The sequence below is a fragment of the Pinus tabuliformis genome, chromosome J (assembly GCF_031772625.1).
Source record: "Pinus tabuliformis cultivar Carrire ecotype Pingquan chromosome J, CPIR1, whole genome shotgun sequence".
Lineage (NCBI taxonomy): Eukaryota > Viridiplantae > Streptophyta > Pinopsida > Pinales > Pinaceae > Pinus > Pinus tabuliformis.
In genome coordinates, this window is record NC_142295.1 from 1,639,711,978 (window position 1) to 1,639,723,122 (window position 11,145).

Below are 11,145 nucleotides of genomic sequence, written 5' to 3' on the forward strand. Positions count from 1 at the left end.
AAATAGGAAACCTCAGTTATTCGTTAATCATGTTGGTCCTCTAGCTAGTGAATTTTCTTCTTGAAGAAAGCCTTTTTTGAGTTAAACAAGAACTTAGGTTCCTCCTTCAAACCATAAAAGAGGTCAACTTTGGTTTGAAACTTGTCTACTAGACTTTGGAAATACTTTCCCATTGTTGACTCTATATTATCAACCTTCCTTATTCTCTGAGTGATAGAAGACCAGAATCAATTCTTGAGTGTTGAATTTTCTAATTGCAATATAGAAACAATGGACTACAAATGAAGGACCTGGTTGTGAAGCTATCCGCTGCCTTCATCTCATGGAACCAATTCTTGAGTGTTGCATTTTCTGCTTGCAATATAACAACAATGGACTACAAATTAAGGACCTCGTTGTCAAGCTGTGTGTTACCTTCATCTCATGAAGTTCCTGTAATATCTTACCCACTATGATAAATTGTTCAAAGAACCATAATCTAAACAAGAAAAGAGAGTTAGAGTTGCTAGGTAGTGTAATTGATCAATATGTTCGACAAAAAAAGATAGAAATTTTTTCACAAGCATTAAATGAGTAGAGTATCTTCTCCAAATGTAACCTCCAAATATACACCTCACAAACTAAATACTTTAGTAATGGAAATCAATTAAAAGAAAACTTTTTAATATTTAAAAAAAATCGTTTTCCAAATAAAATGATATTGGTGAATATATATTCTCAAAAATTCCAGCCAAAGTAATCCTTCCTCGTTAAATATAGTTTCACACAAACTAAAGAATTTATAAATTACCCGTCCTTATAAAAATTTTAAATTACCAGTCCTTATAAAAATTTTGCCCTTTGAAAAATATATTCCTTTAATGAATTGGTGAAAAAAATGGCCCACCAATACACATGCTCAAACAAAATACATTATAAGTTTTAATAATGCATTGGACCAACGAAGATTGTGCCATCTAGATCTGAACCTGCTCAAACAAAATACATACAACTTTTAATAATGCATTGGACCAACGAACATTGTGCCAACTAAATCTGAACCTCCAATTCAACGGTCCCATCTTTTTATGGATTCAACGTTTGAAAGACAAAGAATTCACTCAAATAACTCATCAAAATTTCGGTGAGATTGATATTAACGCGGATAAAGAAAGAAATTTACAACACCTATTTTTTTTAACAAATTGAATGCAAACTTACTTTGGCACCATAAATCACCATGGTAAAAACGGGAAATCACTATAGTAAAAAATATATACGGTAATAAAAATAATGATATCCTTTTGTACCCATCAAAGAGGACAACTAGATCTCTCATATTTCTCTCAAAAAATATGAGAAGAGGCTTTTAAAACTTAAATATGTACCGTAGTAAAAAATATTATATCTTTCATGTCACCCGTACCGAACAAAGAGTGACCACTAAAGTAGAAAAAAATGCAAATAAGTAATTATGAAGGAAATAATTTAAGTAAAATTGGAGAAGCTATTTTTACATAGAGAAAGAGAATTAAATCTGAAATGACATCACTCAATGATATTTATAAATCTGGAATCAATAAAATTTGGCACACCTTATTAAAACAAAATAAAAATAAAAATTCAATACAGTAAGAAAAGTTGGCTTGATACCATGTAAAGGTATTATATGGCTCACAATATCTGAAAAATACATATATTTACAAAATAAAAATAAAAATTTAATACCGTAAGAAAAGTTGGCTTGATACCATGTAAAGGTATTATATTGCTCACAATATCTGAAAAATACATATATTTATAAGTGGAGGAGGCCTAATGTCTACTAAACATAGCTATGACTACTTGGTGGACAACATGGTAGATAATCTTAAGTGGGCTTAAGACACAACCCACAACACTTAGCTAGCTATGACAACTTGGTGGATAATCCTAAGTGAGCTTACAACCCACAACACTTCACTCATGGGAAAAGTTCAACACTTCGCTCATTAGAAAAGTGTGTGTTGGAAAATACCAACACTAACACCATGATGCCCACAAGATGAATCTATCTACGTAAGATTCATCATGCTCTCAAGTTTGAATTAGAAAAATAATATTGATTTCATTGGGGATCCAAATTAGAAGCTTTGCACCATGGAAATCTAGTTACAGTTCCAAAAATGGATCTTGAATATTCCAAATTCCTATTTATTATTATCGGTTTGGTATCTATCAGTCTTAATAGAATTTTCATTTCTAATTATTTCCCAATATTCATTTCTAATTATTTCCCAATTTCCTTCCTTTCTAGCTTCCTTTATCTTTTGAACCCCCTCCCTTTAACTCATCTTAGAATGAGGTCTCATTTATAAAGACTATTGTCACTTTTAAGCTCATATATTTACGAAGAATGTCAAATTCATGATCAATATACGTTTTTTGACATAAATCAATCTATATTTATGTTCAAGTATTTTCCTTCTATGAGATAAGTTGTTTCAATTTGTGACTTATCTTTTAGTATCCCTATCTTCTTCTTTTTTACACTAGCAATTGTGAGATTCGAAAATCATTTCAATTATCTTAACTATTTCCTCTTAATAGATTTGATATATCTTTTATTCTCCATACTACTCAAACTCAACATGTTATTTAGTTTTTCTTTTACCTCTTTAATTTCATTTTTCAGACTGCAAATTTCTTCAATGGTTAGTTGTTTATCCTTATATTTTAATCTTTAATTTCAATTCTAATAATTCAAATGTGATATACCTATTATGATTAACCCCACGTAAGGTAATTTTAAATTACCAATCAGTTAATCAAACCTGCGTAAAAGTAATTTTTAAATTACATATCAGTTACAACTAATTCTTGGCATTGGTTAAATGGATCAGCAAGCACCCTAACAGGGGAGAGGAAGAGGCAGAGAGAAGAATTCCAGGAGAGAGCAGACAGAGAAAGAGGTTAAGTCTGGTAGAGACCAGATAACCTGAGAAAGAGGTTAAGTCTGGTAGAGACCAGATAACCCAGCACAGGAGTGCATGTGTCTTGTTGAGGGCTGTAGGCCTGCAAGACTGCTCGGGGGGAGAATCCAGTGTGAAGTGGATCTCAAGGTTGGGAGGATAAGAGCAAAATCATTGCAGGTGAATTCCTGAAGAAGACACGACGGTAGCAGATTGCCAGGTATGCATTCCTAAAGAACTCTGACTTGAGTAACAGGTGAAGATAGCATACAGACAGGTTCAGGTATTTATGTTTCTTTATCTGGTTCTTAGATGCTACAGTTATCTATTAATCCTTTTAGACATTAAACAATGATAGTTGTAGCGGTTATATATGGTTAATGCATATAGTCTATCCTGCAGAACTAGTTTTCGTGATTAAATTCATCGCTGTAGAAACTAGAGTATTTAAAGAAAATGCCAGATTAAGACTAAACCCTGAAGCGGTTAAGAGACCGCAGAGTACATTAATGAATAGAAATGTATGAATGCATGTATGGAACCATTGGCTACGAACGTGGTCAAATAACCCGTCTCAGAAAGTTACAGTTCTTAAATAATAAAAAGAAACAGTCATGAAACGGTGCTCAGACGGGTGTCATTACTGTATGAGTCACAAAGATACTTCATGGAAACCATAGTGAAGGGCCGAAGGCCTTTAATAAATAATAACATTATGAAAGTAAAAGTATTCGGAACGGCCGTGAGGGTTATGCTCACAGTTAAAACCCAACGGAACGTTTAACCATAGAAAATATCACATAGCTGTACAAGATGAGTATTAACGTTACATGCAGAACATTGATATGAATTTAACATGATATAGGAACTGTGGAAATTAAACAATATGCCTGTACCAGGCTTAGATATCACGGGTCACAAGTATATAACCCTGTGTGTGGCGAAAAGGGTTCGACTTGCATTCATTAATTCGAATGTAAGCCTTAACCCTACAGCCGCATTAAAGAGGACATGAAATATGGTAATGAACTCGAATACTAAACCTGCACCATATATATTAGCTCGACTACTGATGCATATTAAATATAGCTACTTAAAAAAGACTGGAGCGTCTTGCCGTATAGAATAACTTCAAACTAAAGAGTCGACAATCATACCAAGTTCGAAACAGAACAAATCCTTTACTGTGGTAAGCCCATAGGGCATTAACTTCATACGCATGACCATATTAAACTGTGGTAACAGACAGTTGGGTAAACCCCGTGGAATATCACTAGCGTATGAATGAGAACATTAAATTGAACATCAAATAAACAGAAGCTGCATAGATATAGACGGCAGTGTAATAACAAAATCAACGTTAATCCATTAAGAGGCCGTAGCCGAGCATAAGATGTTCAATACACAGGTAAACTATTCACAATATTTGCTTCAGGAGCCCGATAAGGGATTATAGCCCAATAGAAAGGCGTAACAGAAACAGTAACATAAGGGTTCTATTAAACATGCAAAATACTTGAATATATGAACTCTGAATTAACTGTATCAAATCGAAAACAGAGATTTGAACTCAGTTCCAAGTACCCATTTACACAGATTTACAAATGGCTTGTAGCCGTAAACAAACATAGCTAAACCCTCAGGGTTCACGAGATACAGGTCCGGCATGGGGAGGGGCCGCCTGTAAATCGCAACCAGGGCTTGAACAATAATATCCAGACCTGAGAACACATGAATAACAAGACATAAGTCTCGTTTCGGCCTGTGGAGACCTCCATTCCACTTAACAACAGATACCCTCTACATAACAACGCTTACAAGAATGATGACTCACCCGGAATGACCGTGGACCGGCACACACTCCTTGCAGGCAGTAGAAGCTGTAAAGTCCAAACCCTCCTGCACAGAAAATACACCATCGTTAACTGGAATAGAGGAAAGCAAAGGTTCAATGAGCTACATAATAAATTGTCAAAGTGCAGGACTGTAAACCTGTATATTATTGCTATGGACAGAGAGGTTCATACCCGAGAGAGAGTGGCAGAACTGGTGCGGTGCGGAGGAAGTTCTGCTGAGCTGAGGTGCGCTCTGGACGCAAATGAACTGAGGCCGAAGAACCCGGTGGCTTATATGTTGCCGGCCAAACCTTTGAACCAATCTGAGCCCTACGATTAGATGGAGTGATCGCCATCGTTCGTATGAGCGGGAAGGCTGGCGCGAAAACCATAGATGTACAACCCTCTGAACGTTCACATGGCAATCACATGGCTTCTTTCCACCTGGCCACAGGATGGATGAGCTGGAATAACATCCGCTTACCACCTGGTGCTGTGTTAAATGAACAAGTACTCAATACATTAAGGTTGTTGCATAAGTGCTGGAGCGAGTAAGGTGTAACGTAACTATACAGGCGTGAAAACCAATATGTTGGTAAGTCATAACCTGTTAATACAAAGTGAAATAAGTTTTGCGCATGAATTATAATGTTATACCATGGTGCCGAATCCCTTGTGGTCACGGTGGGAAGTGACTTGTAGGGGTTAGGTAACAACAAATTTTTTGTATTTATGGTATAAGTTAGAATGTGGTCGTGACATCAAATTTGTTATCAATCATTTTATTTATTTCTATATTATATTCAACTTTTCTTTTTTCTCTTTCATTTTAATGAATTTATATTATTCTAAATACCATCTTAAATGAAGGTTGATATATATTATAACATTTATAATTAAAAGAAAAGATAAATAAATAAAAACAAAAACAAAACTTGTACACATAAATTATTAAAAATAAAGAAATAAGTAATAAAATATCTCCTTTTAATTTTAAAATAAAATATTTCATTAAACACAATTAAATTATAGTTTTAAATTTAAAAATTTATTGTAAAAATAATTATATTATTTTATAATTTAAATATTTTTAAAGGGTTAATAAAACTAATTGGAATGGTTAATAAAACTAACTAGAATGTAAATGAGTATAAAAAATAATTGTAAATGAGTATAAAAAAGTATTTTGGAACAGAGCAGTGAAATTTATTTTTGTTTGAAGTTTTAAAGATTTAAAACCATGAAAATGTAATGAGTATTATATGCCGTTATTAAAAGTTTTTTTCAATAATTTTTAAAGAAACATGTAACTATCCCGGTCAAATTGTGTAGAATTTTGAGTCATAATGACAGCATATAATGTAGAAACAGACTTTACGAGAAATGTATAGTTTTTAATTTTCATAGGAACTTTTAAAACTACTTTATGTTAGAGCGTCGACAATGCAATGTAGTTAGTCCTTCAAGGTTTTATGACGAAGTTTGTTATGTTTTTTTTCAAATTTTTTAAAGTTAATTTCGTTGAAAATAAGTAGAGATTAGGTTAAAATTAGGTAAGGTTGAAATTTGATGGATAATTTTTTTAATTATAAATTTTATTTATATTTTTGAAAAAATATATTCTAAATAGTAAAAATAATAATTTAATCATAAATTATATCTTCACATTCCCATTAAAAAAATATATAATATTATAGTACTTAACGAGCACAAAAAACCATCAATAATTAACTAACGTTATAATAATTAACCACTGCCCTATACTATTTGCCAGAAAAGCCTATTTGGACATGGTTTTGTTGCCGATATTTACCGTACCAAAAAGCGAAAGAGTCAAAATTTGCTCTAACTATGAAGTTGTATCCCTTCCATAAAATACTGCTGTAAAATTTGCCAAAAAAGCCATGATGAACTCTAACTACCTTGCGGGTGTCAATTAGACATTAATGCAGTCTGACTTTATTTGTAACACCAACTATTTAGAGCTTTCATTTGCGTTCGAGGACTATGACCAGATGTCCTCCCTTCTTTGCATATTCCATGCGCTCGCTCAGTCTCTCTCCCATTGTTTCTCCTAATCTCTCGAACAACGCATCCACTATTTCTTCTCCGAAGTGGAGTTTTATCAGGCTTTCAGTCACTGCTCTCACTGGCTTTGCAAGTTTTCTTCCATACGCATCCTTTAGAGAGGTTGAGCTCCCTGTCCTCGCTTCAGTCTCCTCCTCGCTAAATCTCTCTGAGTTTCTTAACACCTCCAATCTTAGTATTTCAAATGAACCCTCTCTTGTTACTTCGCTGCTCACTTCCTCTGGGCATGGAGCATACAAGGGGATGTTGAACGAGTCAACTTTCTCCTGGTCGATCACCCCCTGCACAAATATTAAACTTATTATTAGCCATTTCAATTCAAGATCAAACGCATTCAAATTGCAAAATCAATAATATAAAATTGCCTGAGACACCAAATCATTCAAACTGCTTCCTAATGTCTCCCAGGAGAAAGCAATGAAACCCTGATCGCTTGGATCGCGAGATGTTCGACCCTTTAACACCAAAAATATGCGGCCCCCACGAACCAACTCCTCTGCTCGGGCTCTCAGAAACGCATTAAAATCCCTCTGATATTGACGAAAATAAGCTTCTCCAACAGCTCGAGACCCTTCGCAGAAGATTTTTCCCTTGTTCCATGCCACTGAATTTTTCTCCAAAATCTCAGGAGGAACCTGATCATGATCATAAGAAGACATCAACATCTTATACCACAAGATTGAGTTTGAATTTAAATGAGAAATTATTATCGCAATTTGGATATTTGTGTAAAAACATACTTGAGACAACCAGTGAAGACTGTGTGATGAATGAACGAAATGGAGAGTCTTGTCTGGAAAAAGCCTGCCGTAGAACGAACCCGGTATCCCTGCTGCGAAATACCATCTATCTACCGCACCCTCTTCATTCTGGTGATCAGTATTTATAGAAAAGGGAGGCAAAATTCTAAAGAGTGAATTGAAATCCGAAGCAGGAAGATCGTTAAAGAATACTTGGCACTGCGGAACAGTTATGCCCGCAGATAGACATTTGGCTTTGAGGGTCTTTGTTATATTTTCAACGGCGAAGAGAGCATTTGGGCCAGAAGAACAACCAAGGTCTGCAATGCAAAATGTCTTGCATTCCTCCGTTAACTTCATTGGTAAAATGGCTTCTTCCAACATAGGCTGTACAATTTGTAATACGTTCTTCTGCATTGCGAGACAAAGTATATTAAAATTTAAATGAAATATTGTATAGTTAACAGAGATGAAAAAGAGAAAATGATCCATGGATCGAAATTCAAAACCTGGGCAGTGGAATTTTGAGCATAGCTGGATTCTCCAAGCCCAGAGTTCATATGAAAATCTTTCTCCATCTTCATGTCGATCCCCATTCTCGTTGCAGTCACAGTGAAACCTGGAGACCGATAGATAAACGACAGTGTTAAAGTTGAGGCCCTCGGATGCGATTTTAAAGATGAGTACCGAGTATTGGCTGAACGGAAAGTTCATCATTTTCACAATTATTGTCCACACAAATTAGAGTTGGTAGATCTATACCCATGTGGGTTACCGTGACACCTTTGAAATTTGATATTTATCTCGATTTTAAAGATGAGTGCCGAGTATTGGCTGAACGGAAAGTTCATCATTTTCAAAATTATTGTCCACACAAATTAGAGTTGGTAGATCTATACCCATGTGGGTTACCGTGACACCTTTGAAATTTGATATTTATCTCAACTTTCAAGCCGCCGGGGTGGACTTTGAAGTTTGAACCCCATATTCCAAATCTCTTATATAAATGAGAAATTGACGATTGGGTGTAGTGTAAATATTATATGTATGGATGCTTTTAAGTTCGAATTTGGTGAAATAAAGTATTTAATATTTTGAGTTTCTCCACTCGATCGGATGGAGGAAGGGTTTCTTGGTTCGTCTAACCTTCAAATGCGTATGTTCGCCCTTCATTCTTCCTTTTTGGTTCTTGCTCCTAGTATCTTCTGAGACGTTTTGCATTCACAAATTGAGAACCCTCCACTAGAGTTTTTATTGGCCTCAAAGTTTCTTTTCTTATTACTTGTGTTCATTGTGAGGGATACATTCAATTTGAGGTTCCAATAAGGAGTCTACTAGCATACATAGTGAGAATGTAGCTACAAATGACTCACCCCTTCTAGCCATCTAGGTAATTTTAATGGAGATTTTTGCTTGTGGATTCATTTTTTTTTTCCTGTTGTTACATTTGCTGAGCAAGTTATTAATCTTTTCTTTTTCATCCCAATGGGGGTGGAGGGTTTTGTAGAGTCTATGCAATGGACAACCTGCGGTTCAAGCCTGTTGTGTGGCCCTCGGTTCGATTTGGGAACTGGTTTATTAATATTCTAGGTATGCAAGAGTTCTGGCTTGATTTAGAAGTTTAAGATTGTGGTTCCATAGAGAGCATGCCACATTCTCTTTGCCATGACTGCGATATTGATTAACCAATTTTGAATTTCGTGTTAAGTTTCTGACCTTCAAATGGGTATGTTCGCCCTTCATTCTTCCTTTTTGGTTCTTGCTCCTAGTATCTTCTGAGACGTTTTGCATTCACAATTTGAGAACCCTCCGCTAGAGTTTTTATTGCGCTCAAAGTTTCTTTTCTTACTACTTGTGTTCATTGTGAGGGATACATTCAATTTGAGGTTCCAATAAGGAGTCTACTAGCATACATAGTGAGAATGTATCTACAAATGACTCACCCCTTCGAGCCATCTAGGTAATTTTAATGGAGATTTTTGCTTGTGGATTCATTTTTTTTCTTGTTGTTACATTTGCTGAGCAAGTTATTAATCTTTGCTTTTTCATCCCAGTGGGGGTGAAGGGTTTTGTAGAGTCTATGCAATGGACAACCTGTGGTTCAAGCATGTTGTGTGGCCCTCGGTTCGATTTGGGAACTGGTTTATTAATATTCTGGGTATGCAAGAGTTCTGGCTTGATTTAGAAGTTTAAGATTGTGGTTCCATAGAGAGCATGCCACATTCTCTTTGCCATGACTGCAATATTGATTAACCTCTGTAATTTTGAATTTCGTGTTAAGTTTATGAGGCCTTTGGGCCATGAACATGTTGCTAGGTTAACCCGGATTTGACTAGCTTAGTTATTTGTGTATTTTTAATTAACGCCAAGGGTGAAGCAATTCGAACCCTGGATGGAATGGTGTTGAGACTGTTGCATGAATTATATGTAATCTTATTTACATCTTTAAGAATTTCTTGGAATACAAACTTCATCTCTACTACTTTTTTTCTCTCTCGAATTTATTCCTCTGTTTATGATGGACTTCGGCTTGTGTTTCTATGTTTGATTGGTAGTGTATTTAACTATTTCAGAAGTTCTACAAACACCCTGTTTCCCGAGCCGCAAGGGTTTGTAGCTTAGAATAAGGCCTCTTATTTTTTCTATTTTGTATTATGAACTTAATGCCTTGAATAGATTACAGAAATTCTATATTAGGTATTGTCTGAGTTTTCTTTTTTTGAGAGATGAGTCGAAATTTATGTTTTTTCCTTTCGACTTCTTACTGATTCCTAAATATTTTGTGGTGAGACTGCATACCTCTTTTCTGGACCCATACTCTAAAGTTTTGGTTCTAGGCATATCCACGGTTTGAAAACTTGCCTTCATGTTCTGAGTTTTCCAAAAGGTTTGCTCAATAAACTACTTTTAATCAGTGCCTATCATAAAAGTTCTTCGTTATAGAGGAAGAAAAACTCCCTACTGTTTTTATTTTTGTTGAGAGTATTTGGTAATCTCTCTTGGGTACTATGATAACTATTGTCTTTATTAAAAAAAAATTAACTTCCAAAATAGTAAAAATTAAGAAAATAAATAGTTGTCCAAAGTGCAGTAATTAAAATATTTACATAGTCTAGGGATATCACATCTTCCCCTCCTAATATGTAACATCGTCCCGATGTTTTCCTTCTAAAAACAAATTTGGAAAGGTCTCCTTCATAACCTACTCATCTTCCCAGGTGGCCTCTTCAGGCCAAAATTGCTGCCATTGCACTTTAACCTCGGTGATAACTCATTTCTACAACGTTACTTCTCTCTGATCTGGTATACCCCAAAGGCTCGACCAAGAACTCGCCTTCTAGCTCAACCTACATGGCAACAAAACGACTTAAGTCATCAATTAGCTTCTTTAATAAATTTGCATTTCAAGGGAAAATTTGTTGAATATTTTACCTGAATGTTTTGCTAATTGATTACATGTTTAGGATCACAAATGTATTTCTTAAGTAAAGAAACATGGAATAAATTGTGCACACGAATGTGGCTGGGTAAAGCAAGCTGGTAAGCCACTCA

The 11,145-nt window shown here is 35.1% G+C and overlaps 2 protein-coding genes across 2 annotated transcripts; both read right to left on the minus strand.

Moving 5' to 3' along the window:
- Positions 1-4,273: 4,273 nt before the first annotated feature.
- Positions 4,274-5,258, minus strand: LOC149233808 (uncharacterized). The gene is made up of 3 exons (XM_089379853.1): positions 4,958-5,258; positions 4,765-4,829; positions 4,274-4,651 (listed from the first exon to the last, which is right to left on the minus strand). The coding sequence occupies exons 1-3, from the start codon at positions 5,155-5,157 to the stop codon at positions 4,476-4,478; spliced, it is 441 nt and encodes a 146-aa protein (XP_089235979.1). The 5' UTR covers positions 5,158-5,258; the 3' UTR covers positions 4,274-4,475.
- A 1,315-nt stretch (positions 5,259-6,573) lies between these two features.
- On the minus strand, positions 6,574-8,316 carry LOC149233809 (putative methyltransferase TCM_000168). Its single transcript, XM_089379852.1, has 4 exons — positions 8,103-8,316; positions 7,594-8,004; positions 7,219-7,488; positions 6,574-7,134 (listed from the first exon to the last, which is right to left on the minus strand). Exons 1-4 carry the CDS (start codon positions 8,187-8,189, stop codon positions 6,754-6,756), a joined length of 1,149 nt encoding a protein of 382 aa, XP_089235978.1. The 5' UTR covers positions 8,190-8,316; the 3' UTR covers positions 6,574-6,753.
- Positions 8,317-11,145: the final 2,829 nt, after the last annotated feature.

Coding starts and splice junctions, on each gene's coding strand:
- LOC149233808 (XM_089379853.1), bottom strand. CDS start 5,157: ATGGTTTTCGCGCCAGCCTTCCCGCTCATACGAACGATGGCGATCACT. Junction 4,830..4,957: donor GTTCTGCCACTCTCTCTCGG/GTATGAACCTCT, acceptor TTTTCTGTGCAG/GAGGGTTTGGACTTTACAGC. Junction 4,652..4,764: donor CCGGTCCACGGTCATTCCGG/GTGAGTCATCAT, acceptor ATGTGTTCTCAG/GTCTGGATATTATTGTTCAA.
- LOC149233809 (XM_089379852.1), bottom strand. CDS start 8,189: ATGGGGATCGACATGAAGATGGAGAAAGATTTTCATATGAACTCTGGG. Junction 7,489..7,593: donor GTCTTCACTGGTTGTCTCAA/GTATGTTTTTAC, acceptor GATCATGATCAG/GTTCCTCCTGAGATTTTGGA. Junction 7,135..7,218: donor TGAATGATTTGGTGTCTCAG/GCAATTTTATAT, acceptor ATATTTGTGCAG/GGGGTGATCGACCAGGAGAA.